General features: G+C 38.1%; 1 protein-coding gene across 3 annotated transcripts in view; it reads left to right on the top strand.

Annotated features, from left to right (window-relative positions):
* The window catches only part of LOC133239204 (cytochrome P450 2C31-like), an 84,789-nt gene extending 59,794 nt beyond the window's left edge, over positions 1–24,995 (top strand). Inside the window, exons 5-9 of one of the 3 annotated variants that reach the window (XM_061402868.1) lie at positions 5,768–5,944; positions 6,889–7,030; positions 9,935–10,122; positions 21,810–21,951; positions 24,020–24,995. In XM_061402868.1, coding sequence (XP_061258852.1) covers positions 5,768–5,944; positions 6,889–7,030; positions 9,935–10,122; positions 21,810–21,951; positions 24,020–24,201 — 831 coding nt within the window. In that variant the 3' untranslated portion in view covers positions 24,202–24,995. The remainder of the gene's footprint in view (positions 1–5,767; positions 5,945–6,888; positions 7,031–9,934; positions 10,123–21,809; positions 21,952–24,019) is intronic. The other 2 variants (XM_061402870.1, XM_061402871.1) reach the window with 2 other exon arrangements.
* The last annotated feature ends 422 nt before the right edge of the window (positions 24,996–25,417 follow it).

Genomic DNA, 25,417 nt, shown 5'->3' with positions numbered 1-25,417 from the left:
GTTTAATGACTATTTTGCCTTACATCTGTAACTGTATAACAGGGTTTGTTTCTAACTTTCTGAAAGCTTTTAGGTTACAAATGGTTGTCCAGGCTCCTACAAGTGCCAGAGCCTTCTCCAACTATTACTTGGGGCCCATGGATCAGAGACCCTCAATATGAGGGTTAGGAGAATATGTTGCCTCAACAGTTTAGGGATGACACCCCTCAACAGCAGGAAGTAATTATAGAATGAAAAGGATGCCCCTTTCCCTTGGCAACATAATTCTCCAAAAGAAAAGGAGGGGATGAGAGAGTCAGTTCCTAGGTAGGCTGATAAGAAGTCTGGGATCCCTAAGGAAGAGAAAGGGATCTGGGCTCATGAAGCAGAGATAGGGTTCTGGAATTCTCAAGGAGGAGGAAAGGACAAATGTATTTTTTTCCCTCTACATTCTTTAGTCTTCGTCACAGAAAACGTTTTTTTCCTTAAGCCTGGTACTGATGATTACACACAAACAACTCATTTTAAACTGTGTACTAAGGATTATATAACAACAATACATCCTTCTTGAGGACAGTTTCTCCTTCGTGAAAAACTTGTGGCTAATCCTGTTATCTTAAAATGTAAATTATGGGAGTGGATCTAGTAAGATCTTTACAACCTTGAGACATTCTTTTGATTTATCATAACTAATTAAAAAATTATATAACTCCCTTGCTTAGACTAGCGAGGGGAGTACTCTCTGTCCCCCTTCCGATGTCTATGTCAGAAGCTTTCTCTGTCCCTTTTCTTACTTTAATAAAACTGCTACACACACACACACACACACACACACACACATCAAAAAACAAAACAACAACAAAGAAAAAAAAAACTAGAAAAAGAAGAACAAACAAAGCCCAAAGTTAGCAGAAGGAAGGAAATAATAAAGATCAGAGACTAAATAAACAATAGAGGCTAAAAGGGCAATAGAAAAGATTAGTGAACATAAAAGCTAGTTCTTTGAAAAGATAATCAGATTTGATAAACTCTAGCCAGACTCATCAGAAAAAAAGAAAGTGCAAATAAATAAAATCAGAAATGGAAGAGGCACATTACAACTGATATCACAGAATTTCAAAGAATCATGAGAGACTACAGTGAATAATCATACACCCATAAATTAAACACCTAGTGGAAAATGGATAAATTCATAGAAACACACATACCAAGATTGAATCAGGAAGAAACAGATAATCTGAAGATGGAACGCTAGTAGTGAAATAGAACCAGGAATCAAAACTCCGCAAAACCAAAAATCCTGGACCAGATGGCCTCACAAGTGAATTCTACCAAATATTTAAAAAAGAACTAATGCCTGACCTTTCCAAACATGTCTAAAGGAACACTTTCAAACTTATTCTATGATGCATTATCCTTATACCCAAATTAGAAAAAAAAATTCAAAAGAAAAGAATAATTAAGGTCAATATTTTTGATGAGCCTAGCTGCAAAAATCCTCAACAGAATATTCAGTTCAGTTCAGTTGCTCAGTCATGTCCAACTCTTTCTGACCCCATGGACTGCAGCATGCCACGATTCCCTGTCCATCACCAATGCCTGGAGCTTGCTCAAACTCATGTCCATTGAGTTGGTGATGCTGCCATCCCACCATCTCATCCTCTGTCATCCCCTTCTCCTCCTGCCTTCAATCTTACCCAGCTTCAGGGTCTTTTCTAATGAGTCAGTTGTTCGCATCAGGTGACCAAAGTATTTGAGCCTCCACTTCAGCATCAGCCCTTCCAATGAATTTTCAGGACTGATTTCCTTTAGGATGGACTGGTTGGATCTCCCTGTAGTCCAAAGGACTCTCAAGAGTCTTCTCCAACACCACAATTCAAAAGCATCAATTCTTTGGCACTCAGCTTTCTTTATAGTCCAACTCTCACATCCATACATGACTACTGGAAAAATCACAGCTTTGACTGGACAGACCTTTGTTGGCCAAGTAATGTCACTGCTTTTTAATAATGCTGTGTAGGGGGTCATAGCTTTTTTTCCAAGGAGCAAGTGTCTTTTAATTTCATGGCTGCAGTCACCATCTGCAGTGATTTTGGAGCCCATGAAAACAAAGTCTGTCACTGTTTCCATTGCTTCCCCATCTATTCACTATGAAGTGATGGGAGTAGATGCCATGATCTTTGTTTTTTAAATGTTTGTTTTAAGATGCTTTTTCACTCTCCTCTTTCACGTTCATCAAGAGGCTCTTTAGTTTTTCTTGGCTTTCTGCCATCAGGGTGGTGTCATCTGCATATCTGAGGTTATTGATATTTCTCCTGGCAATCTTGACTCCAGCTTGAGCTTCATCCAACTGGGAATTTCCCATGATGTACTCTGCATATAAGCTAAATAAGTAGTGAGACATACAGCCTTGATGTATTCCTTTCCCAATTTGGAACCAGTCTCTTGTTCCATGTCCAGTTCTAACTGTTGCTTCTTGACCTGCCTACAGGTTTCTCAGGAGACAGGTAAGGTGGTCTGGTATTCCCATCTGTTTCAGAATTTTCCACAGTTTGTGGTGATACACACAGTCAAAGGCTTTGGTGTAGTCAATGAAACAAAAGTAGATGTTTTTCTGGAATTCTCTTGCTTTTTCTATGATCCAACAGATGTTGGCAATTTGATCTCTGGTCCCTCTGCCTTTTCTAAATCCAGCTTGAACATCTGGAAGTTCGCAGTTCATGTACTGTCAAAGCCTGGCTTGGAAAACTTTGAGCATTACTTTGCTAGCATGTGAGAAGAGTGCAGTTGTGTGGTAGTTTGAACATTCTTTGGCATTGCCTTTCTTCGGATTGGAATGAAAACTGACCTTTTCCAGTCCTGTGGCCACTGCTGAGTTTTCCAAATTTGCTGGTATGTTGAGTTTGGCACTTTAACAGCATCATCTTTTTGGATTTGAAATTGCTCAGCTGGAATTCCATCACTTCCACTAGTTTTATTTGTAGTGATGCTTCCTAAGGCCCATTTGACTTCACATTCCAGGATGTCTGGTTCTAGGTGAGTAATCATGCCATCGTGATTATCTGGGTCATTAAGATCTTTTTTGTATAGTTCTTCTGTGTATTCTTGCCACCTCTTATTCATATCTTCTGCTTTTGTTAGGTCCATACGATTTCTGTCCTTTATTGTGCCCATCTTTGCATGAAATTGAATTCAGTAATACATTATAACAATTATAATCTATGAATAAGCCAAATTTATTCTGGGGATGCAAAGCTGGTTCAGTGTCTGCAAATCCATCTATGTGATACATGGCATTAACAAATTACAAATAAAAATCATATGATTTTTTTAAGTTATTAAAAAAATGTTTTGACTGAATTCAACATCCGTTTATGATAAAAACTCAGAGTGAATATAGAGGGAACACACTTAATTGTAATAAAGCCCCTACAGGAGAAGCTGTCATCATTCTCAATGGTGAAACCCTTAAAGTATTTCCTCTCAAATCAGGAACAACACAAGGATTCCCACTCTCTCCACTTTTATTCAGCATAGTACTGGAAGTTCCAGCCACACAAGCAAAGAAAAAGAAGTATGGTACTGGCACAAAAGCAGACATAGATCAATGGAACTGAAGAGACAGCTTAGATACTTACCACACTTAGTAGGTAATTAATATACAACAAAAGAAGCTAGAATACAAAATGTAGAAAAGACACTCTCTTCAATCAATGGTACTGGGAAAACTGGACAGTTACATACAAAAGAATCAAACTGGATGCCTTTATCACACCACATATAAAATAAATTCAACATGGATTAAGGATTTAAATGTAAGAACCAGAACTATAAAAATTCTAGAAGTAATCATGGATGTGTGCTCTTTGACATTAGTCTTGTTGATATTTTTTTGGTTATGCATTGTTAGGCAAGGGAAACAAAAGCAAAAATAAAGGAATGTGACCTGATCAAATGTAAAAGCTTTTGCACAGTGAAGGTAACTATCAACAAAACAAAATGCCTGCCTGCTGAATAGAATATATTTGCAAATGATGCATCTGACAAGGAGTTAGTGTTCAAAATACACAAAGAACTCATACACTTCAACAACCAAAAGAAAACCCTAATTAAAAAATGGACAGGAGGTTCAAATAGATATTTTTCCAAAGAAGACAAAAGTTGGCCAATAGGCACATGGAAAGATGGTCAAAACACTAATTATCAGGAAAATACAAATAAAAACACTGAAGCGTTTTACCTCACACCAGTCAGAATGGCTATTATAAGAAAGAGAAGAAAACAAGTTTTGGGAGGATGTGGAAATAAGGGAACACTTATGCACTGTTGGTAGGAATGTAAATTGAAATGGTCACTATGGCAAACAGTATAGCTGCTAAGTCGCTTCAGTCGTGTCCGACTCTGTGTGACCCCATAGACGACAGCCCACCAGGCTTCCCCGTCCCTGGGATTCTCCAGGCAAGAACACTGGAGTGGGTTGCCATTTCCTTCTCCAATACATGAAAGTGAAAAGGGAAAGTGAAGTGGCTTAGTCGTGTCCAACTCCGTGCGACCCCATGGACTGCTGCCTACCAGGCTCCTCTGTCCATGGGATTTTCCAGGCAAGAGCACTGGAGTGGGGTGCCATCGCCTTCTCCAATGGCAAACAGCATAGAGGTTCCTCAAAAAGTTAAAAATAGAACTACTATATGATCTGGGACTTAACTCGGTAATTCTCTCTAGAAAACTTCTGGGTGTTTATCTGAAGAAAAGAAACTTATTCAAAAAGATATATGCACCCTTATGTTCATTGTAGCGTTGTTTACAAAAGGTAAGATATGAAAACCACCTAAGTGTCCACTGATAGACGAAAGCATAAAAAACAAGTGGAATGCACACACACACACACACAATGAAATATTACTTTGCCGTATAAAAGAATGAAATTGTGCCATTTATGACAGCATGGATAGTCCTAGAAGATATTATGCTAAGAGAAGAATGTCAGACAAAGACAAATATTATATAATTTACTTCATATTTAGAATTAAAACAATTTTAGAGCAAACAAAGTAAAACAGAAACAAATTCATAGATACAGAGAAGAAATTGGTGGTCCTCAGGGAGGAAGAAGTAAAAGGACGAATGAAATAGTAAAAGGGATTAAGAAATATAAACTTCAGATATAAATGTAATAAGTCACAAGGATATAATATACAGCATAAGGAATAGAGTCAATAACATTTCAATGACTGTATGATGACAGATGATTCCTAGGCTTATCATGGCGATCAATTTGTAATGCATGCAAATGGTGAATCACCATTTTGTACACCTGAAGCTAATATAATATGTGTCAACTGTTAATATATTTTCATAAAGATAAATGTAGAAAAAGTGTACGATCTCTGCACACCCTGTTTAGGTGACTCTCTGTAGACACGTGTGTAGTGTAAACTGGGATGAACACTGGAATCTACCTCTGTCACTAGTTTTGTGACTTAGACTGGTTGACTAACCTTTCCGAACCCCAGTGCCCTCATTTGGAAAGATGTGGTATGACCCTGAATTTCTTCAGAGTTGTGGTTATGAAAATAATTCGAATGGTTTTGAAATTAGTTGGTAATCTGTGCATACTGTCACTCAGGCCATTTTATCAGTTCCCTCTCCTTCAAATCCCAAATGGGTTTCAGTGCAAGGAGCATATCTTAGTCATCTTTATTTACTTATTTTATAGCAATATGTCTGCGCCATAATATGGGCTTGTAAATGTTTGCTGAATGAATTGACTGTTTCTCTTCTTTTTCAGCTCTACAATGCTTTCCCCTCTTTACTACATTATCTCCCAGGGAGTCATAACACATTATTTAAAAACATGACTGAGCAAAGAAAGTTTATTTTGGAGAAAATAAAGGAACACCAAGAATCCTTGGACCTCAATAACCCTCAAGACTTTATTGATTACTTCCTGATTAAAATGGAAAAGGTAAAATGGGATCCAGACTTGCTGCTTCATCTTTGTAGGTGGAGTGATGTGATGCATGGAATAGCTTTGTTCTTCTCAGTGGAATCAGTTTATTAAAACAAATGCTCCTTCTTAAAGATATATTCATTGCTTGTGCAACCTATTGTTGTGCAAACCATACTGGATGTCTTGAATTATTTCTGCATTGGCACTGAAAATTGCTTGGAAGTGTTTATATTTACCATGTTAAAGCTGGTTCTTTATTTGAGAACAGACTGAAACACACACACACATTCAAGATAAGTGATAGATGGTATATTCTCTTTCATTAAATAAATTCCATGAATGGGTGATGTAAGAAATGAGAGAAGGCAGAAATGGATGGGAATCTAGAAAGGCTTACTCTTGGAAAGACAGTAGAAAACAGATGAAGTAGGTTTTGAGGATTAGCAGAGATGACAAAACTGGTTCAGGGAAAGATAAGTGCAGTGATGAAGTGTGTGGAATTTTTAAAGAGATTGTCTTGATAGAAACTGAGGAACTGTCGTGGGTTTAATGACTGATGAATTTGGGAATAGTGTTTCAGTTTGAGGATAGGTGGTTCTGAAGGCCTGAGTGAGAAATTCAGATATGATGAAATTGACAATAGATACCCGAACTGATGGTGAGTAGCAGTGATGACTTGATAAGAGTCATGTTAGATAGAAATTACTGAAGAACTGATATACTCCAGTGGGTGAGAAAGTGAGGAATCAGAAAGGACTTGGAAGTTTAACTCTGGTTATATTTTAATTGAAGAAATTCTAACAACACATCTAACTTTACCTTCATCTGTAACATTCTCTAATGTTTGGCTTAATTTGTCAAATAAGTAAACTTAAACAATTATGTTGTTTTATGGAATTATTGTAAGTTACTTGTAAGTTGCTTTTACTTATCATGTAATCCTAATACATCATTGCCAGGAGAAACACAATAAACAGTCTGAGTTTACCATGGACAACTTGATCACCACTGTATGGGATGTGCTTACTGCTGGAATAGAGACAACAAGCCTCACTCTGAGATATGGACTGCTGCTCCTGCTGAAGCACCCAGAGGTCACAGGTAGTGTCACAGATGATGGACAGGTTGAAATTCTGGTTAGAAATTGGCAGGCAACACTGATGACTTTTCTACTCTTCATCTGCCTAGAAGATGTACAAGAAAAACTTCTATCCTTAGTACATATTCCTATCATTGTATGAATTGCATTCAAATTAGAGTATAATAAAACAGGAGAATAAAATGTTTAACCAGTAGCAGAATTATGGAGGGCAGAGGTCACTGTCCTCCCTACTGTGGTGGAGTATCCTTGATTTGCATCAGGTCAGGTGCAGTAGGGCTGCCATGGTGCCTCAGACGGTGAAGAATCTTGTCTACAATGATATTGCTTGATAAGCCTTCCAAGTCCACATAAATGTACTTTTGTCAAAAGTTAATTCTACTCAGATGCATTTGCAATGGAAGGATTGATGCAACAAAATCACAATCTTTCTTCATCAAAAAACCTCACTCTTTAAATTAAAAAGTTATACACAAAAATTCTGTTCAAATACACCCTTTTGGCCAAACAAAATTTCCTGAAAAATGTAATTTCTCATCCTCCTTTTTTTCTTTATTCAGTCCTCATCTAAGAGAATATTTCCTTTACTCTATCATGCTTTGTGCTTTGACCTATTAAGACACTTTTATTTTTATTTTTTTTGAGTTTAATTGTCTTATAATGTTGTATTAGTTTCTGCTGTACAAAAAAGTGAACTAGTTATATGTATATATATTTACGGGCTTCCCAGGGGGTGTTAGTGGTAAAGAACTCACCTGCCAATGTGCATGTGAGACATAAGAGATGTGGGTTCATTCCCTGGGTTGAGAAGATCCCCTGGAACAGGGCATGGCAACCCACTCCATTATTCTTGCCTGGAGAATCTCATGGACAGAGGAGCCTGGTGGGCACAGTCCAAAGGGTCGCATAATATCTTCTAGGACTTTCCACGCTGTCATAAGTTGACTAAAGCAACTTAGCACGTATGCATATAGATTTGTAACTGTTATATCTTTTTGTTGGTTGATTCTTTCATCATTATGTAATGTCCTTCTTTTTTCTCTTGTTCCATACAGTCTTTGTTTTAAAGTCTATTTTGTCTAGGAATTGTTTCCTCAACTTTCTTTTTCTTCCATTTGTATTCAATACATTTTTCTAGTGGAGTAGCTGCTGGGTGATGGTGGGTGGGGCTGGGTCATGTGGCAGCTGGTTATGAAAGCCCATGGGGTCCAGTCTAGTGCTGGTCCTCTGGTGGTTAGAGCTGGGTCCAGGGCCTCTTCCTGAGATGGCTGGCAGAGAGTTCTGGGGCTTCCTAGAATTGGGTGTCAGTTTGCTGTTGGGTGAGCCTGAGACCCAAGATGTCTTCTAGTGGTGCTGACCTGCTATTGAGTAGGCTGGATCTTGACATGGTTGGCTGCAGGACTGCTGTGGTCCTGGGGCTGAGGTTGGCCTGCTAGTTGGTGGATCAGGCCCCAGGAGTCTTGAGGATAGTACCTGCCTTCTGGTATATGAGGCCACATCCTGGCTTCTCTGGCTGCAGGGTCTTGTGTATCTTGTTGGGGAGAGCCAGATCCTGTGTTCTCTGGCTGTAAGACCTTAGGTGTCCTGGAATTGGAGTTGGCCTGCCCGTTGTCTAGATGGGGGCCCAGGGAGACCAGGGGTTGGTGTCTCCCAGTGGTTGAGAGGAGTTGGGTCCAGGGACAGCTGGGGCTCAGGGCTGCTATAGTAACTGGCATGCTGGTGGGTAGGACTGTGTCCCAGCCCAGCTAGCTACTTGGGCTCCCACATCCAAGAACGGGTGATAACTGGCTGATGAGAAGGGCCAAGGTCTGGCACTAATAAGCCACAGGGAAGATTCTAAAATTGCACTTACTATCATCTGTGTCCATGTGTTGGGATGAGCTCTCCAAAGTAGCTGCTACCAGCATATGTGTTCTGGAGGTGAGCCCCAACTGTCCTGTGCCTCTCTGGGAGCCTGTCCAAGATCAATAAATGGGTCTGACCCAGGCTCCTTTCAAATTACTGCTCCTGCTTCTGGGTCCCAGAGTGGGTGAGATTTTGTATACACTCTTTAAGAGTGGAGTCTCTACTTCCCACAGCTCACTAGATCATCTGAAATAAGCCCTGTTGGCCTGCAAAGCCAAGTGCTCTGGGGGCTCATCTTCCTGGTGCAGCATTCCTGAGTTAGGGAGCCCAGGGATGGGTTCAGACCCCTCACTCCTTGAGGAGAACCTCTGTAATTGTAATTATCCTGTTCATGGGTCTCCTACCTGAGGGTAAGGTCTTAACTGTGCTATGTTTCTGCTTCTCCTATGCATTCATGATTCCATCCTTAGATCTTTAGTTGTTGAAGAACTTTCTCTTAGACTTCAGGTTGTTCTTATTGATAGTTGCTCTGTAAATCATTGTATTAATCGTTTTGTAATGCTTGTGGGAGGAGGTGATCTCAGAGTCTTTCTACTCTGTCATCTTGAGTATTCTCCCTTAACTTACTTATTATTCCTATATGTTGAGTCAACCAAGCATCTTGTTCAGTTGGTCCATTTATTAAGTATTTACTGCATGGAGTACTTCTACTCTCTTAGAACTTTCATAAAATAAAACTGACATAAACAAAATGGTTAAACTGTACGATGTGAGCCTTTGAGATCCCACATCCCCGGGTTTGTTTTAAAAAAATACACGAAGGAGAGAATCAGAATTGAGAAATGAATTTCATGATGTAACTGTGCTTTATATGCATGTGTATTTAAGTCTCTAATGAAATTCCAATTTGTCCATGACACTGAAATTCTTTTTCATTTTTTCCCTTGTAGAGAAACACGTGTAATTTTTCCTTCTCTCCATATCCTACCACAATGTAATCATGATTAAGAAGATAAAATATCTTTATCACTTGACATAAATTCTGATTTCTACCTTGCCAGCTAAAGTCCAGGAAGAAATTAACCATGTGGTTGGCAGAAACCGGAGTCCATGCATGGAGGACAGGAGCCGCATGCCCTACACAGATGCTGTGATCCACGAGATCCAGAGATTCATTGACCTTGTCCCCAACAACCTACCCCATGCTGCAGCTCAGGACATTAAATTCAGAGAATATCTCATTCCCAAGGTGAGAGGTATTTCATCTATACTCCTCATTAAGACTCTTAGGTTCAACTATCACAGAAGTAGATGTATAGATTGCCTAATTGTCTACAGTATTACAAAGTCATGTCTCAGATATTTCACCCTCAGACCACATACTCCTTTCCTTTTAATTTGTAGATAGAATTTAATAAATATAATAGTGCTTAGACTCCCACAGGATTCTTAGTACATTGTTAGTCCCATATTCTGCCTGTTCATTAGGCTACTCTTCTGTCCACTCCCTATTTTCCAGTGTATGTTTTATTACTGTTACCACTTAACCAGTAAGTGCCTCTCTATCTGTTTCACTTGTCAAAAGTCCAATGCAACAGTTTTCTTCCTCCCTACCTGCATTTGAGCTACTGATCTCTTCTGGAAGACCATGCAGCCCATCAGGATCATATTATTGTGACCAACTCAATCAGTTCAGTTCAGTTCAGTCACTCAGTTATGTCCGACTCTTTGCGATTCCATGGACTGCAGCATGCCAGGCCTCCCTGTCCCTCACCAAGTCCTGGAGTCCACTCAAACCCATGTCCATCGAGTAGGTGAAGCCATTCAACCATTTCATCCTCTATTGTCCCCTTCTCCTCCTGCCTTCAATCTTTCCTAGCATCAGGGTCTTCTCGAATGAGTCGGTTCTTCGCATCAGGTGGCCAAAGTATTGGAGTTTCAGCTTCGACATCAGTCCTTCCAATGAATATTCAGGACTGATCTCCTTTAGAATGGACTGGTTGGATCTCCTTGCTATCCAGGTGACCCTCAAGAGTCTTCTCCAACAACAGAATTCAAAATCATCATTTCTTCAGCACTCAGCTTTCTTTATAGTCCAACTCTTACATCCATACATGACTACTGGAAAAACCATAGCCTTGACTAGACGGACCTTTGTTGGCAAAGTAATGTCTCTACTTTTTAATATGCTGTCTAGGTTGGTCATAACTTTCCTTCCAAGGAGTAAACGTTTTTTTATTTCATGGCCGCAGTCACCATCTGCAGTGATTTTGGAGCCCAGAAAAATAAAGTCCCCATCTATTTGCCATGAAGTGATGGGACCAGATGCCATGATCTTAGTTTTCTGAATGTTGAGTTTTAAGCCAACTTTTTCACTCTCCTGTTTCACTTTCACCAAGAGGCTCTTTAGTTCTTTTTCACTTTCTGCCCTAAGGGTGGTGTCATCTGCATATCTGAGGTTATTGATATTTCTCATGGCAATCTTGGATTGCTAGGCTTTATCCAGCCTGGCATTTCTCATGATGTACTCTGCATAGAAGTTAAATAAGCAGGGTGACAATATACAGCCTTGATGTACTCCTTTTCCTATTTGAAACCAGTCTGTTGTTCCATGTCCAGTTCTAACTGTTGCTTCCTGACCTGCATACACGTTTCTCAAGATGCAGGTAAGGTGGTCTGGTATTTGCATCTTTTTCAGAATTTTCCACAGCTTATTGTGATCTGCACAGTCAAAGTCTTTGGCATAGTCAATAAAGCAGAAATAGATGTTTTTCTGGAACTCTCTTGCTTTTTTGATGATCTGGCAGATGTTGGCAATTTGATCTCTGATTCCTCTGCCTTTTCTAAAACCAGCTTGAATGACTGGAAGTTCACAGTTCACATATTGCTGAAGCCTGGCTTAGAGAATTTTGAGCATTACTTTATTAGCATGTGAGATGAGTGCAATTGTGTGGTAGTTTGAGCATTCTTTGGCATTGTCTTTCTTAGGGACTTTATTCAATGTTCTTGTTTCATAACTGAACTCATCTTGCTCCTACAAGCACACCAACTATTTTCAGCTCTGAATTCTTCCCTTCCAGTTCTTCACCATGGACTTTTCCCCAAATGATCTAGTCTTCCACAGAGAAATTCAGAATCCATTTTAGGGAACTCCCTCAACTCCCTTCCACTAGATTTACAAGTTATCTACATTCACACCCCTTTATTTTCCTTTTCATTTTGTTGTTGTGGAAGAAGGGCTTTCCTTTTATTTAAAGTAAATCTTTCCACTTGTGTCATGGATCCCTTTCCTCTCACTTTTTCAGGGTTCCTCTTCAAATAATCATTTCTTCTTCTTCTTCTTCTTTTTTTTAAATTCTCTCCTTCTCTGTTGGCTCCTTTCCATTAGCATTTAAACATACCCAATTCTCTTGCATCTTAAGAAAAATTTTCCCAAACCCTGACTCCTTCTGTTCAATATAAGTGGTGATTCTGGTCTTGTTACTGATCTTAAAGGAAAAGTTTTCACCTTTTCACTGTTGAGTATCATATTGACTGTTGGGTTGTCATATATAGCTTGTATTACATTGAGGTACCTTCTCTCTATACCACTTTGTTGATAATTTTTATGATAAATGAATGTTGAATTTTATCAAATGCTTTTTTTTTCTGAATCAACTGAGAGGATTCTATGATTTTTATTCCCCATTTTGTTAACGAGTTCTATCACACCAGTTGAGTTACACATGTTGAACCATCCTTGCATCCCTGGAATAAATCCAGCTTGCTCATAAATCCACCTGTTACTGTATTCTTCAGTTCAGTTTGCTAATATTTTGTTGAGGATTTTTGCATCTATGTTTATCAGGGATTGTCGTTTTTCAGTCCCTAAGTTGTGTCTGACTCTTTTCATCCCCATGGACTGCAGTACGTCAGGCTTCCTTGATTTTCACCATCTCCCAGAATTTGCTCAAATTCATGTCCATTAAGTTGGTGATACTGTCTAACCATCTCATCCTTTGCTGCCCTCTTCTCCTTTTGCCTTCAGTCTTTCCGAGCATCAGTTTCTTTTCCAATGAGTTGATTCTTTGAATTACGTGGCCAAAGTATTGGAGCTTCAGCTTCAACATCAGTCTTTCCAATGAATGTTCAGGGCTGACTTCCTTAAGGATTGACTGGTTTGATCTTGCAGTCCAAGGGACTCTACAAGAATCTTCTCCAGCAGCACAATTTGGAGGCATCAATTTTTTGGCACTCAGCCTTCTTTATGGTCCAACTCTCACATCCATACATAATTAACTGGAAAAACCATAGCTTTGACTGTATGGACCTTTGTTGGCAACGTGATGTCTCTGCTCTTTAATATGCTGCCTAGGTTTATTGTAGCTTTTCTTCCAAGGAGCAAGCGTTTTTTAATTTCATGGCTGTGGTCACTGTCTGCAGTGAGTTACTTTGGAGCCCAAGAAAACAAAATCTGTCACTGTTTCCACTTTTCCCCCTTCTTTTAGCCATGCAGTGATGGGACCAGATATCAAGGATATTGGCCTATAATTTTCATTTCACATAATATTCTTTTTGGTTATAATAGAAGGGTAATGTTGGCTTTTCAAAGTTAGTTTGCAAGTGGCCTTTCCTCTTGTATTTTTTGGAAGAGTTTGAGAATTGGTATCCATTTCTCTTTATATATTTGTTAGTATTAATCAGTGAAACTGTCTGGCCCTGTACTTTGTGTTTTGGGAGTGTATTGTGTGTTTTGGGATTGCCAGTTCAATCTGCTTACTCATGATTCATGTATTCAGATTTCTAATTCTTCATGATTCTTTCCTGATAGGTTGTAGGTTTCTAAGAATCTATTTTTTCTAAGTTCTCCAATTTGTTCCGGTATGGTTCATTATATTAATAGTTTGTTATGATTGTATGTATTTGTCCAGTATCAGTTGTAATGTTTTCTCTTTTATTTCTGCTTATTTTAGTCTTATTTCTTCTTTTCTTGGTAAGTCTAGCTAAAGACTTTTCAGTTTTGTTTATGGCTTTAAAAAGCCAGCTCTTAGTCTCATTGGTTTTTTTTTTGTTTGTTTGTTTGTTTTGTTTTTCTTATTGGTCTCTGTTTCTTTTATTTACTTTATGATCTCTATTTCCTTCCTTCTGCTGACTTTGAGCTTTGTTTTTTTCTTCTTTTTCTAGCTCTTTAAGGTGTCAAGTTAGGTTGCTTGTTTGATATCATTCTCTTTTTTTTCTTTTTTTTTTTTTAATTTTATTTTTAAACTTTACAATATTGTATTAGTTTTGCCAAATATCAAAATGAATCCGCCACAGGTATACATGTGTTCCTCATCCTGAACCCTCCTCCCTCCTCCCTCCCCATACCATCCCTCTTGGTCGTCCCAGTGCACTAGCCCCAAGCATCCAGTATCATGTATCGAACCTGGACTGGCAACTCGTTTCTTACATGATATTTTACATGTTTCAATGTCATTCTCCCAAATCTTCCCACCCTCTCCCTCTCCCACAGAGTCCATAAGACTGTTCTATACATCAGTGTCTCTTTTGCTGTCTCGTACACCGGGTTATTGTTACCATCTTCCTAAATTCCATATATATGCGTTAGTATACTGTATTTATGTTTTTCCTTCTGGCTTACTTCACTCTGTATAATAGGCTCCAGTTTCATCCATCTCATTAGAACTGATTCAAATGTATTCTTTTTAATGGCTGAGTAATACTCCATATAGTGAAAATGAGTATACTACCCAAAGCAATTTATAGATTCAACGCAATCCCTATCAAGCTACCAACAGTATTCTTCACAGAGCTAGAACAAATAATTTCACAATTTGTATGCAAATACAAAAAACCTCGAATAGCCAAAGCGATCTTGAGAAAGAAGAATGGAACTGGAGGAATCAACCTGCCTGACTTCAGGCTCTACTGCAAAGCCACAGTTATCAAGACAGTATGGTACTGGCACAAAGACAGAAATATAGATCAATGGAATAAAATAGAAAGCCCAGAGATAAATCCACGCACATATGGACACCTTATCTTTGACAAAGGAGGCAAGAATATACAATGGATTAAAGACAATCTCTTTAACAAGTGGTGCTGGGAAAACTGGTCAACCACTTGTAAAAGAATGAAACTAGACCACTTTCTAACACCATACACATTCTCTTTTCTTGATGTAGGCATTTATCACTGAACTTTTCTCTTAGAACTGCTTTTCCTGACATCACGAGTTTTGGTATGCCATGTTTACTTTTTTTTTTTTTTTGTCTCAAGGTACTTTTTGGTTCTCTTTTGATTTATTCTGTGATCCTTTGATTGTTCAGTAGCATATTGTTTAATATCCACATGTCTGTGTATTTTCCAGTTTTCTTATAATTGAGTTCTCAATTTATAACATTTTGTTTGGAAATATACTTGATATGATTTCAGTCTTCTAAAACTTTTTAATATCCACATGTCTGTGTATTTTCCAGTTTTCTTATAATTGAGTTCTCAATTTATAACATTTTGTTTGGAAATATACTTGATATGATTTCAGTCTTCTAAAACTTCTTCATACTTGTTTTGGCCATAACATATGATCTATTCTAGATAATGTTTCATGTGTGTTTGGGGAGAACATGTTCTATTGCTTTTGGATGGATTGTCCTTATAGATCTATTAAGTGCATTCTGCTTTTTCAATTGGAATGTTTAGTTTATTGCAATTCAATATAATTACTGATATGGTGGGTTTATATTTGAAAATTCATCATTTGTGTTCTGCTTATCCACCAAGTTCATAATTCTACTCTTCCTCCTTTACTGTCTTCTATTGGGAATAACTGTACTTTTAAATAATTGTTTTTTTTGTTTGTCCCTCTTTTTTATATCTCTCTGCTGCTTATTTCCTGCCTTTCTATGGATTAGTAGATTTTTTCCAGGAGTATAAATATCTATTGTCATTGAACTATTTTTTAAATGATTTCTCTTGAGATTACAATATGTATTCTTAAATTTTTACAGTCTTCTTAAAATTAAACTATTAAATTAAAAAAATACAAGAACATTGCAATCATATATGACAATTTAACCTGTTCCTCTTCCTTTATCAGAGAAGGCAATGGGACCCCACTCCAGTACTCTTGCCTGGGAAATCCCATGGATGGAGGAGCCTGGAAGGCTGCAGTCCTGGGGTCGCTGAGGGTCAGACACTTCTGAGCGACTTCACTTTTCATTTTTCACTTTCATGCATTGGAGAAGGAAATGGCAATCACATGTATAATATCTATGTATATTATAAAGCTACCATCAGTGTTATAATTTTTGCTTTAAACAGGCAAACATCTCTTTAAGAGGCCACGTAGTGATACAGATTTTGTGGACCATGTAGTCTTAATCTGCCATTGTAGAATAAAGGCAGCCATAGTTAATACTTTAAGAAATAGGCAGGGAAATATTCCAATAAAACTTTGTTTACAACAGGTGGATATCTGCATATAGATTACTATGTTAACTGGGTATAAGTTTTTCCCTTTAGCAATTTAAATATTTCATTTTACTATTTTCTGATTTCCATTTTATTGATGAGTATTCAGCAGTCATTTGAATTCTTGTTCTTATGTAGGTAATGGGCCATTTTTCTTCGACTGCCTTCAAGTTTTCTCTGTGTATTTGACTATATTTTAACTACAATATATTTATGTTTAAGTCTGGTTTTGTTTTTATTTATTCTATTTGTCTACATTGTGCTGCTGCTGCTGCTAAGTCACTTCAGTCGTGTCCGACTCTGTGCGACCCCACAGATGGCAGCCCACCAGGCTCGCCCGTCCCTGGGATTCTCCAGGCAAGAACATTGGAGTGGGTTGCCATTTCCTTCTCCAATGCATGAAAGTGAAAAGTGAAAGTGAAGTCGCTCAGTCTACATTGTAGATGTCTACATTTTCTTCATTATTTTCTCAATTTTTTTTGCCCATCCTCTCTCAATTATTTTCTTTTCTTTTTTTTTTGGTACTCCAATCACCTTATTGTGTTGTTGAAAAGGTTCCTTAGGTTCTGGTTGCTTATTTGTTTTCAATTTTTTCCTTTTCTACAGACTGAAAAAAGTTTTATTGATTTATCTTCTATTTCACCAACTTTTTCTTTCAAACTATTGTAAAGTCTATTTAATAATTAATACAATCAACAATAAATTTTAGTTTTGGAATTTCCATTTGGGTTCTCTTTACAATTTATATTTTGATCATTCATTCATTAACATTTTACTTAATGTTGAGACATTTTTTCATTTCCTTGACTATAATAGCTATGATTATAAATTCAAAATTTGATTGTGATTCAAAATTCTTGTTTATTCCATTATCACTATTGTTATTTTAGTGTTACTGTTGTTCTTCTGTTTCTCTTGTGTATGGGTCACATTTTCTTGGTGTGTGTGTGTGTATGTATGTGTGTCTAATTATTTTGGATTTTTTGTCTACATATTTTTAATGATATATCATAGGGACTCGTGATTCATTTATATCCTTTGAGGAACATGAAGCTTTGTTCATTTGCTTGTTTTAGCAGGTCATTAACTATGCTGTTCTCAACTCAAAATTCTGAGTTTTAAATTTAGTTTTTTTTTTAACTTTAGGGTAGTTATCTGGAATTTATTCCACATGTAATTCAGGGCTTATAGGATTTTCAGAGATTTGGGATATTTCATATAGGGAATTTAAGGGTCCTCTTCTCTGGCTCTTTCTTTTATGGAATTATCCGCCGCCCCCCCCACCCCCAGCCCTGTTTTTTTTGTTTGTTTGTTTCTGTGCAGTGGGTACAGCTGAATATTGTCATTGATTCTTTAAAGCAGTGAGACTTGGCTTATGGCCATGTTTTAGTCACTCAATATTTTGTTGTCTGAGACCTGTCCTCATGATAACATCATTAAAATGGAAAACTCACCCAGTATCTTTTTGTCTTCTCAAGTGTTTTCTACACTTCATGCTTTTGGCTGCCTTGCAGAATGTGTGTGTTTGTGTGTATTTCACAGTTTATAATTACTGTGTGTTGGAAAGTTCTTCCAATAGGGGCTTCTCAGCCGTTACTCTGTTGGTATGTCTCTAAATTCACTAACCTTTTCTTTTGCAGTCTCTAATGTTTTTAATTCAATCCAGTAAAAATTTCATTTCTTGAATTCCTATTTTTACTGTTTTGAATCTCTGTTGAGATTTCTCATTTATTCTTTTTTTGTTATTAATTATTCCTTTAAGAACTTAGATATACTTATGATGGATGGTTTGTAGTACTTGTGCAGTTCTTAGATAATTCTAATATCTAGGATAATATCGGTTCTAATATGGGTTCTAATATGGATTCTATTGGCTCTTTTTCCTTCAAATTTGGGTCACATTTACTTCATTTCACATTTATTTTTAATTTTCTGTTGTATAGTGAATGTTTTGAATGATGTCTTATGGGGAATCTGGATTACCCTTTCTTTAAGGGCACTGAATTTTATTTTGATAAGCAGCTAAGTTACTGACAGATGTCCTTTAGTGTCTTAAGCTTACTATAATTGTTTGTCATTGTGATTTAATTTCAATTTTTGATTTAATCTTAGGGCATGACCCTTAGTCCAGGGTGGGTTCATTAATCCAACAACTTAGAATTTGGGGGATCAATCATAACAGTAAATCTGAGTTGACAGGAAAGTTCTTTCCACTCTCACTGGGTTGGAACCTCAACTTCTCTATCACTGTACAGCATCTGGTATCCACTTTCAATTCTCACCTCCCCAGGAATCATACTCTAATTGGGGTCCTGAAGCTGCCCAACCCACAGACATGAATGTACAGAGAATAGTCTTGTATACTTTTGAGATCTTCCCTGTTTATAGATTATTCCTGACTTGTGTCCTTCCTCATGAGTTGCAGGCATCAGGTTTTGATCTCTGTCTCCTTAGCTCAGAAAGGGTCCCACTTTGCTCGGCTGCCACCTCCCTGCACTCTAGGAGGAAAGTGTTTTCAGAAGTATATTAGGAGTGAATATAGGGCCTACCTAATTCCTCTTTATTAAAGAATCACAATCCTGGATTGCTTCTTGTTCAATGCTGGAAAGCTGTTACTTTGTGTTTTTTCCCCTGAGGATTTCAGAAAGTATTATTTAATTTGGCTGCACTGGGTCTTCATTGCTGCTTGTGGGTTTCTCTAGCTGTGATGAGCAGAGGCTAGTTTCTAGTGCAGTGCCTGGGCTTCTCATGGCAATGATTGTCTTCTTGCATCATGCAGGCTGTAGAGCATGTGGGCTCAGTAGTTGCAGTGCACGGACTTTGTTGCCCCGAGGCATGTGGGATGTTCTCGGATCAGGGATCAAACCCATGTCCTGTGGCAGGCAGATTCTTCACCACTGGATCACCAGGGAAGTCCTCTTGTCTGTTTTTATATATATTTCAGGTTTGTGAGGGCAACTCAAAAGCAGTTACTCTGTTATACCTTGAAGTATACGGTCCCATCTTCCTCAGTTGGGAAGATCCCCTGGAGAAGGAAATGGCAACCCACTCCAGTATTCTTGCCTGGGAAATCTCATGGACAGAGTGGCTTGGCAGGCTGCAGTCCTTGAGGTCACAAAGAGTCAGACACAACTCAGTGACTAAACTGCAACAGATGGTCCCATCATCCAGGATAAATTTTTTGGTCATTAATTAGCTTTATATGAAAGCCTTTGTACTGTGGCCATACTATCTTCCTGTACTTCATGCGCAGGGCACATCTCTAAGCCCACCCAGGTCAGAAAATGAATCACAGGAGTTGCTGTGTCATAAGGAAGAGGTTTAGGAAAGACTGAAACTCCAGTTTCCCCTTTATTCCAATCAGTTCAGTTACTCATTCATGACCAACTCTTTGCGACCCCATGGACTGTAGCACGCCAGCCCTCCCTGTCCATCACCATCTCCTAGAGCTTGCTCAAACTCATGTCCATGGAGTCGGTGATGCCATCCAACCATCTCACCCTCCGTCATCCCCTTCTCCTACTGCCTTCAATTTTCCCAGCATCAGGGTCTTTTCGAATGAGTCAGTTCTTTGCATCAGGTGGTCAAAGTACTGGAGCTTCAACATCAGTCCTTCCAATGAACTTTCAGGACTGATTTCCTTCAGAATCGACTGGTTTGACCTCCTTGCATTATAAGGGACTCTCAAGAGTCTTCTCCAAAACCACAGTTCAAGAGCATCAATTCTTCGGTGCTCAATGTTCCTTATGGTCCAACTCTATACTTGACTACTGGAAAAACCATAGCTTGAACTAGATGGACCTTTGTCAGCAATGTCTCTGCTTTTTAATATGTTGTTTAGGTTGATCATAGCTCTTCTTCCAAGGGCTAAGCATCTTAATTTCATGGCTGCAGTCACCATCTGCAGTGATTTTGGAGTCCAAGAAAACAAAGTCTGTCACTGTTTTCATTGTTTTCCCATCTATTTGCCATGAAGTGATCGAACTGGATGCCCTGATGTTAGTTTTTTAAATGTTGAGTTTTATGTCAGTTTTTTTCACCTTTCACTTTCATCAAGAGGCTCTTTAGTTCCTCTTCATTTTCTGCCAGAAGGGTGGTGTCATCTGCATATCTGAGGTTTTTGATATTTCTCCAGGCAATCTTGATTCTTTTATTTATTTGCACACTTGGAAATGATTGTCTTTCAATTCATGATGTTTTGGAGTGAGAACTATATCATGTATTTGGAAAGGCTATACAGTATACCAGAAGGCATTCAGATGAATCTGAATTTAAATTTTGTCTCTGTATTATTGTGATCCCAAGATATTGTGAATAAAATTATTGTTATCATAATAGCAGCAAAATTTCTATTTATTGAGTGTTTTAGCTTGTGGTAATAACCTCTGTTTAAAAAGTATTTCTTATATTATCTCATTACATAATAAAATAATTGTTTATTTTTTTTTTTTGTTTGCTTGTTTTTAGTTTAGTTTTTTTTTTTTTTTTGGTGTGCTTAGCCACTTGTGGGATCTTAGTTCTCCCACCAGGGATAGATTGAACCCTAGCCACCAGGGAACTCCCTGTTTATATTTTACTTGTGATGAAAATGAAGCATGCAACTGTTAAAAAAAAAAAAAGGCAAAAAACTTTCCTATAGTCACAGAGATTAATTTAGCAGAGAAAAATGTTCAACTGATTCTAAAAACTAAACTCTAAATTGTTATGTTACATGGTATCTCTGAGTTTAGGAAAACCTTACAAGAAACCAGAAATGCCACCCTACTTCAAGAAGAATATTCAACAAATACATTGAAAAAACATAGGAGGAGGAGGGTATGCTTACTAGTTACTCATCTTAGTAGGAGAAGAAAATAGTTTTCAAAAATATGGCCACTCATGTAGTTTTGAAGAAGATGTCATATTTGATTCCAAAGAGAAAGAGCTAGATTTTCAGTGACATCAGCACGTTTAACGTTTTTTGTCAAGAAAAACGCAGCTCCTTTAATTTACTGGAAAGCAAGTGCAGTAGGTAGACTACAAGCTGAAGACGATTATCTTGGAGTCAGGTTTTAACAGTGCCCTGAACCGGCGTTGTAGGATTTAAGATCTGTTAGGCTTGGTCACTGGGCTTCCCTGGTGGCTCAGACAGTAAAGAATCTGCCTGCAATGAGGGAGACCTAGGTTTGACCCCTGGGTTGGAAAGGTCCCCTGGAGGAGGGCATGGCACTCCAGTATTCTTGCCTGGAGAATTCCCATGGACAGAGGAGCCTGGTGGGCTACAGTCCATGGGGTTGCAAAGAGTCGGACATGACTTGAGTGTCTAAGCACAGCACAGGCTTGGTCATTAACTTGTTCTCTGACATGGAAAGCATAAATTTTTTTTTTTGTATGTGTGCTTCAGTCATCTCATCTACAAAAGGAAAGGATTAGACAAGGTATTTTTTTTTTTCAAGCTCCGTGACCATTTTTGTAATCCAGTTAATCTGTTTCTCTTTATCTCAGGGCACAACCATATTAACATCTCTGACTTCTGTCCTGCATGATGGCAAGGAGTTTCCCAACCCAGAGCAGTTTGATCCTGGTCACTTCCTGGATAAAAGTGGTAACTTTAAGAAGAGTGACTACTTCATGGCTTTTTCAGCAGGCAAGCATGCTTCATTTTTGTCTGTACATCAGTGGTAAAATGAGAGAAGGAAGGGCTTTGCATGGAGGCTAGTCTGGGCTGGACAAACTGTCATTTGCATGAGGCCAGAGGCACTACTCCCAAAGTGCAGATAATTTTTCATTGGATTGGAGACTGTATTTCCTGACTTCTGCTGTCTTACCCACTGCTGAGTCTCCTAAGAGCTCCTCCTAGATATCTAGGTTTCTAGACACTGCGGCTTTTCTCCTCTGCCCTAAGAAGTCAATTCACTCAATGAAGTCAATTCACTCAATGTAGTCTGCATACCTTATATGTAGTAGACTCATGCTCACTCAGGTCCAGAGATACAAATGTGAGTAACAGATGCATCCTTCCTCTAAGAAAGAGAAATGCAGGTTAAAGGCAAGGATACTCCAGAGAGAAAATACTCTTCAGAGTGTTTCCACTCTTTCAGTGGGCATCCAGAGAGAGAAGCTCCTGAATCTTGCGTTTTGAGGGACACAGCAGAGGGCAGAGTAGTTGGAAGATAAAGGAAGTTTTCTTGCAGGAAGAAACATTTTATATTTAGTATCTTCCTTTAATTTGTCAGGGTCCTTGAAAGAAAGAGGTAGGATACTTTAGACAGTTTAATGAAGAGACTGTTTTCAGAGGTGTGGACACGATTAAGGGACATGGCAAGGAGTGGTCAAGTACTCAGGGATGAGCATCAGCAGGACGATGTTCCCATCCTGTGTCGAAGAGTCAGGAGAAGGAGGGTGTTGCTGAAACTCAAGCAGACTTTTAGCAAAGAGAATGGCTGCCTCAGCAGGAGATGGGTCTGTAGGTTGGAGAATATAGCCACTGCTGAAACTGTGGCCTGACAGGCTGGGACTGAGGGAGGGCATACTCTAACCTTCTCAATGTTTAATCCTCTGAGTTTACTCACAGTAAAGAAGGTAACTAACTATTGGGGTTGTGCGTTCCAAAGAAATCAACTTCCTAAACACAGAGTAGGTGCAAAAGAAAAACAAACAGAATGGATCTGGGAAGATGGAGAAACACCCCCACACTATGAACAGTGCCCAGAGGTGATCGCATGGACAGACAATGCTAATCTTATATTCTTCCTGAATTTTGGGTCCATTGTTGCATAATGAGCCTGCTTGAGATTTCTGCTCAATATACAGGGTTTGTGGGATTGCTCTTGTCCTGACACTGTGCTACCATTATAAGATCTAAGGCTTTACCTTCTGAGCTTATATTCCAGTGTGTGGGACAGAGGAATAATTATAATTTCATGTGAAATATTCTGTATTAGAAGCACTAATAAGTCTTGTGGAATACCAATGAGGGAGTAAATTATATCTACCTGAATAGATCAAAGAAGTTTGTATAGAGTAAATGACAAATGCAGTGGATCTAGAAGGATGTAGAGAATCTCAGCTGGCAGAGTTGAGGAGACGAGTATTTCAGTTGGAGGAATGACTGGAAATTCCTCACACCTCAAATAGCTTATGTGTCCGGGATTGGTGAACATGTAGTCATACTTTTGTCTAGTTTGTGACATTTCTTTTTATACCTGATAGTGGTAAACTCTTAAAATAGTGTTAAAACAGGGACATGGCAAGGTCAAGATTATTTTTAGAAATCAGATGAGGAGAAATAAACCTGTTGTTGAGACTTGGGTTGGAGGTAGATGGAGAACATATAGTGTGTCTCATGCCGATTGGGATGAGCAAGTGTGTGTATATATGTCTGTTTGTGTGTATACGTCTGTGTGTTTGTGTATATCTGTGTGTGTGTGTGAGTGTAGAAAAATGTCACTGGCCACCCTCAGGAAAGCAATTCCCACATGGGTGTACAGAAGGGATTAAAAAAATATATTAAATAGAATGTACACAGAAATATGTTCTGAGGGACTGAAGCAGACCAGATTTTGGTGTAAATAGGAGAAGCCATTGGTTATTTGGTCTTTCCTTAGTTTATCTATTTATTTACTCTATTCTTTCATTTCATATTTATCTACACCTCCCTGTGCACTAGATCAAATGAGAATTATATGGATATTTCATTTATGTCTCATTTCTAGGAAAAAGAGTTTGTGTTGGAGAAGGCCTGGCCCGCATGGAACTGTTTTTACTCCTGGTCAGCATTTTACAGAAATTTACCTTGAAACCTCTGGTTGATCCGAAGAACATTGATACTGCACCACTTCTGAAAGGAGTGGGATCTATACCACACTTCTACGAGGTCTGTTTCATTCCAGTCTGAAGAAAGGGCTGCTGCCGGATCGCAGATGAGCCTCTCCAGCTCTGTCTACACAAGCTGGTGCCCTGTGCCCTTGCTGTTAGCTATGGTCCACCTCTCCCTTAAAGTCAGGAGTGACTTTCCTGAGCCCTGTCTCTTCTGATTTTCTTTAAGATTCAGTTCAAGTTTTGCTTCATGAACTACAGCTCAGTTTTGTCTTCAATAAAATGTTTTTTGTAATTCTATCCTGAGATCTTAAACTGTATCTTATCTACAGTGAAAAGGTACCTTATAAATGTCATATTTTGATTTTTAAAAAAATTAGAGTAGAAAATTATCACATGTGTTAAAAAATATATATGTATAATGTACTCATCTCTTACTGCTATTATCTCTTGACAGTTTGGCATGTATAATTTCTGTTTTTTTCAATGTTCATTAAAGTGTAATTATATGTGTGATGTATATGTTTTTATATATGTATATATACATACACACATGCAGGAAGAAAGCAGAGGAAGATTGCTCCAGCTAGAGGGAATAACATGAGACCAAAATTACATTTGCTGGTTATTTTCAAGGCTGTCCTTTCTCTTTTCCCCTAGTTATTAAACACAGACCCACACATAGACCCAGTTACTGATATACAGACATATTAAAGCAAAAAAGAAGGAAAATAATATGTATTTATGGTTATATTTGAACACACAGAGAAATATGCATGTGTGTTTCTGTGGATATGTGTGTATGTATGTATTATTTATAATATATCTCTGACTTCTTGGTGACATCAGATAATAGCAACAGGTACTTTCACAATCTATATAAATAAATGTCTCTCATAATACCATATTTCATGCCTATAATAATCTTAAAAATTATCTTAGTGTTCAAGGATATTCAGATTATTTTGAACTTTTGTTAATATAGAAATGCTCCTACCTGCATACATCTTTTATTATTCCTGTACTATCTCTTTGAGATAGTTTGCTGGCAGTGAAGTGTCTGCACATGTATGTGCATTTTTGTTTTTCATCAATACTGAAGAATAATGCCCTAAAAAGTATGTATCTCTTAACTTTTCTGTCATGACTGTAATAGAGACTATTTGACCAAACCCACTTATATGCTGAGAACAGAATTCTTTGGTAGATTTAGTAACTTTAGTTTCCTTTCATGGATTTTTCAAGTAGGACATTTTATCATCTACAAATAATATATAATTGCAATGACCAGAAAC

The sequence above is a fragment of the Bos javanicus genome, chromosome 26 (genome assembly GCF_032452875.1).
Source record: "Bos javanicus breed banteng chromosome 26, ARS-OSU_banteng_1.0, whole genome shotgun sequence".
NCBI lineage: Eukaryota > Metazoa > Chordata > Mammalia > Artiodactyla > Bovidae > Bos > Bos javanicus.
This window is presented reverse-complemented; position numbering and strand designations above follow the sequence as displayed.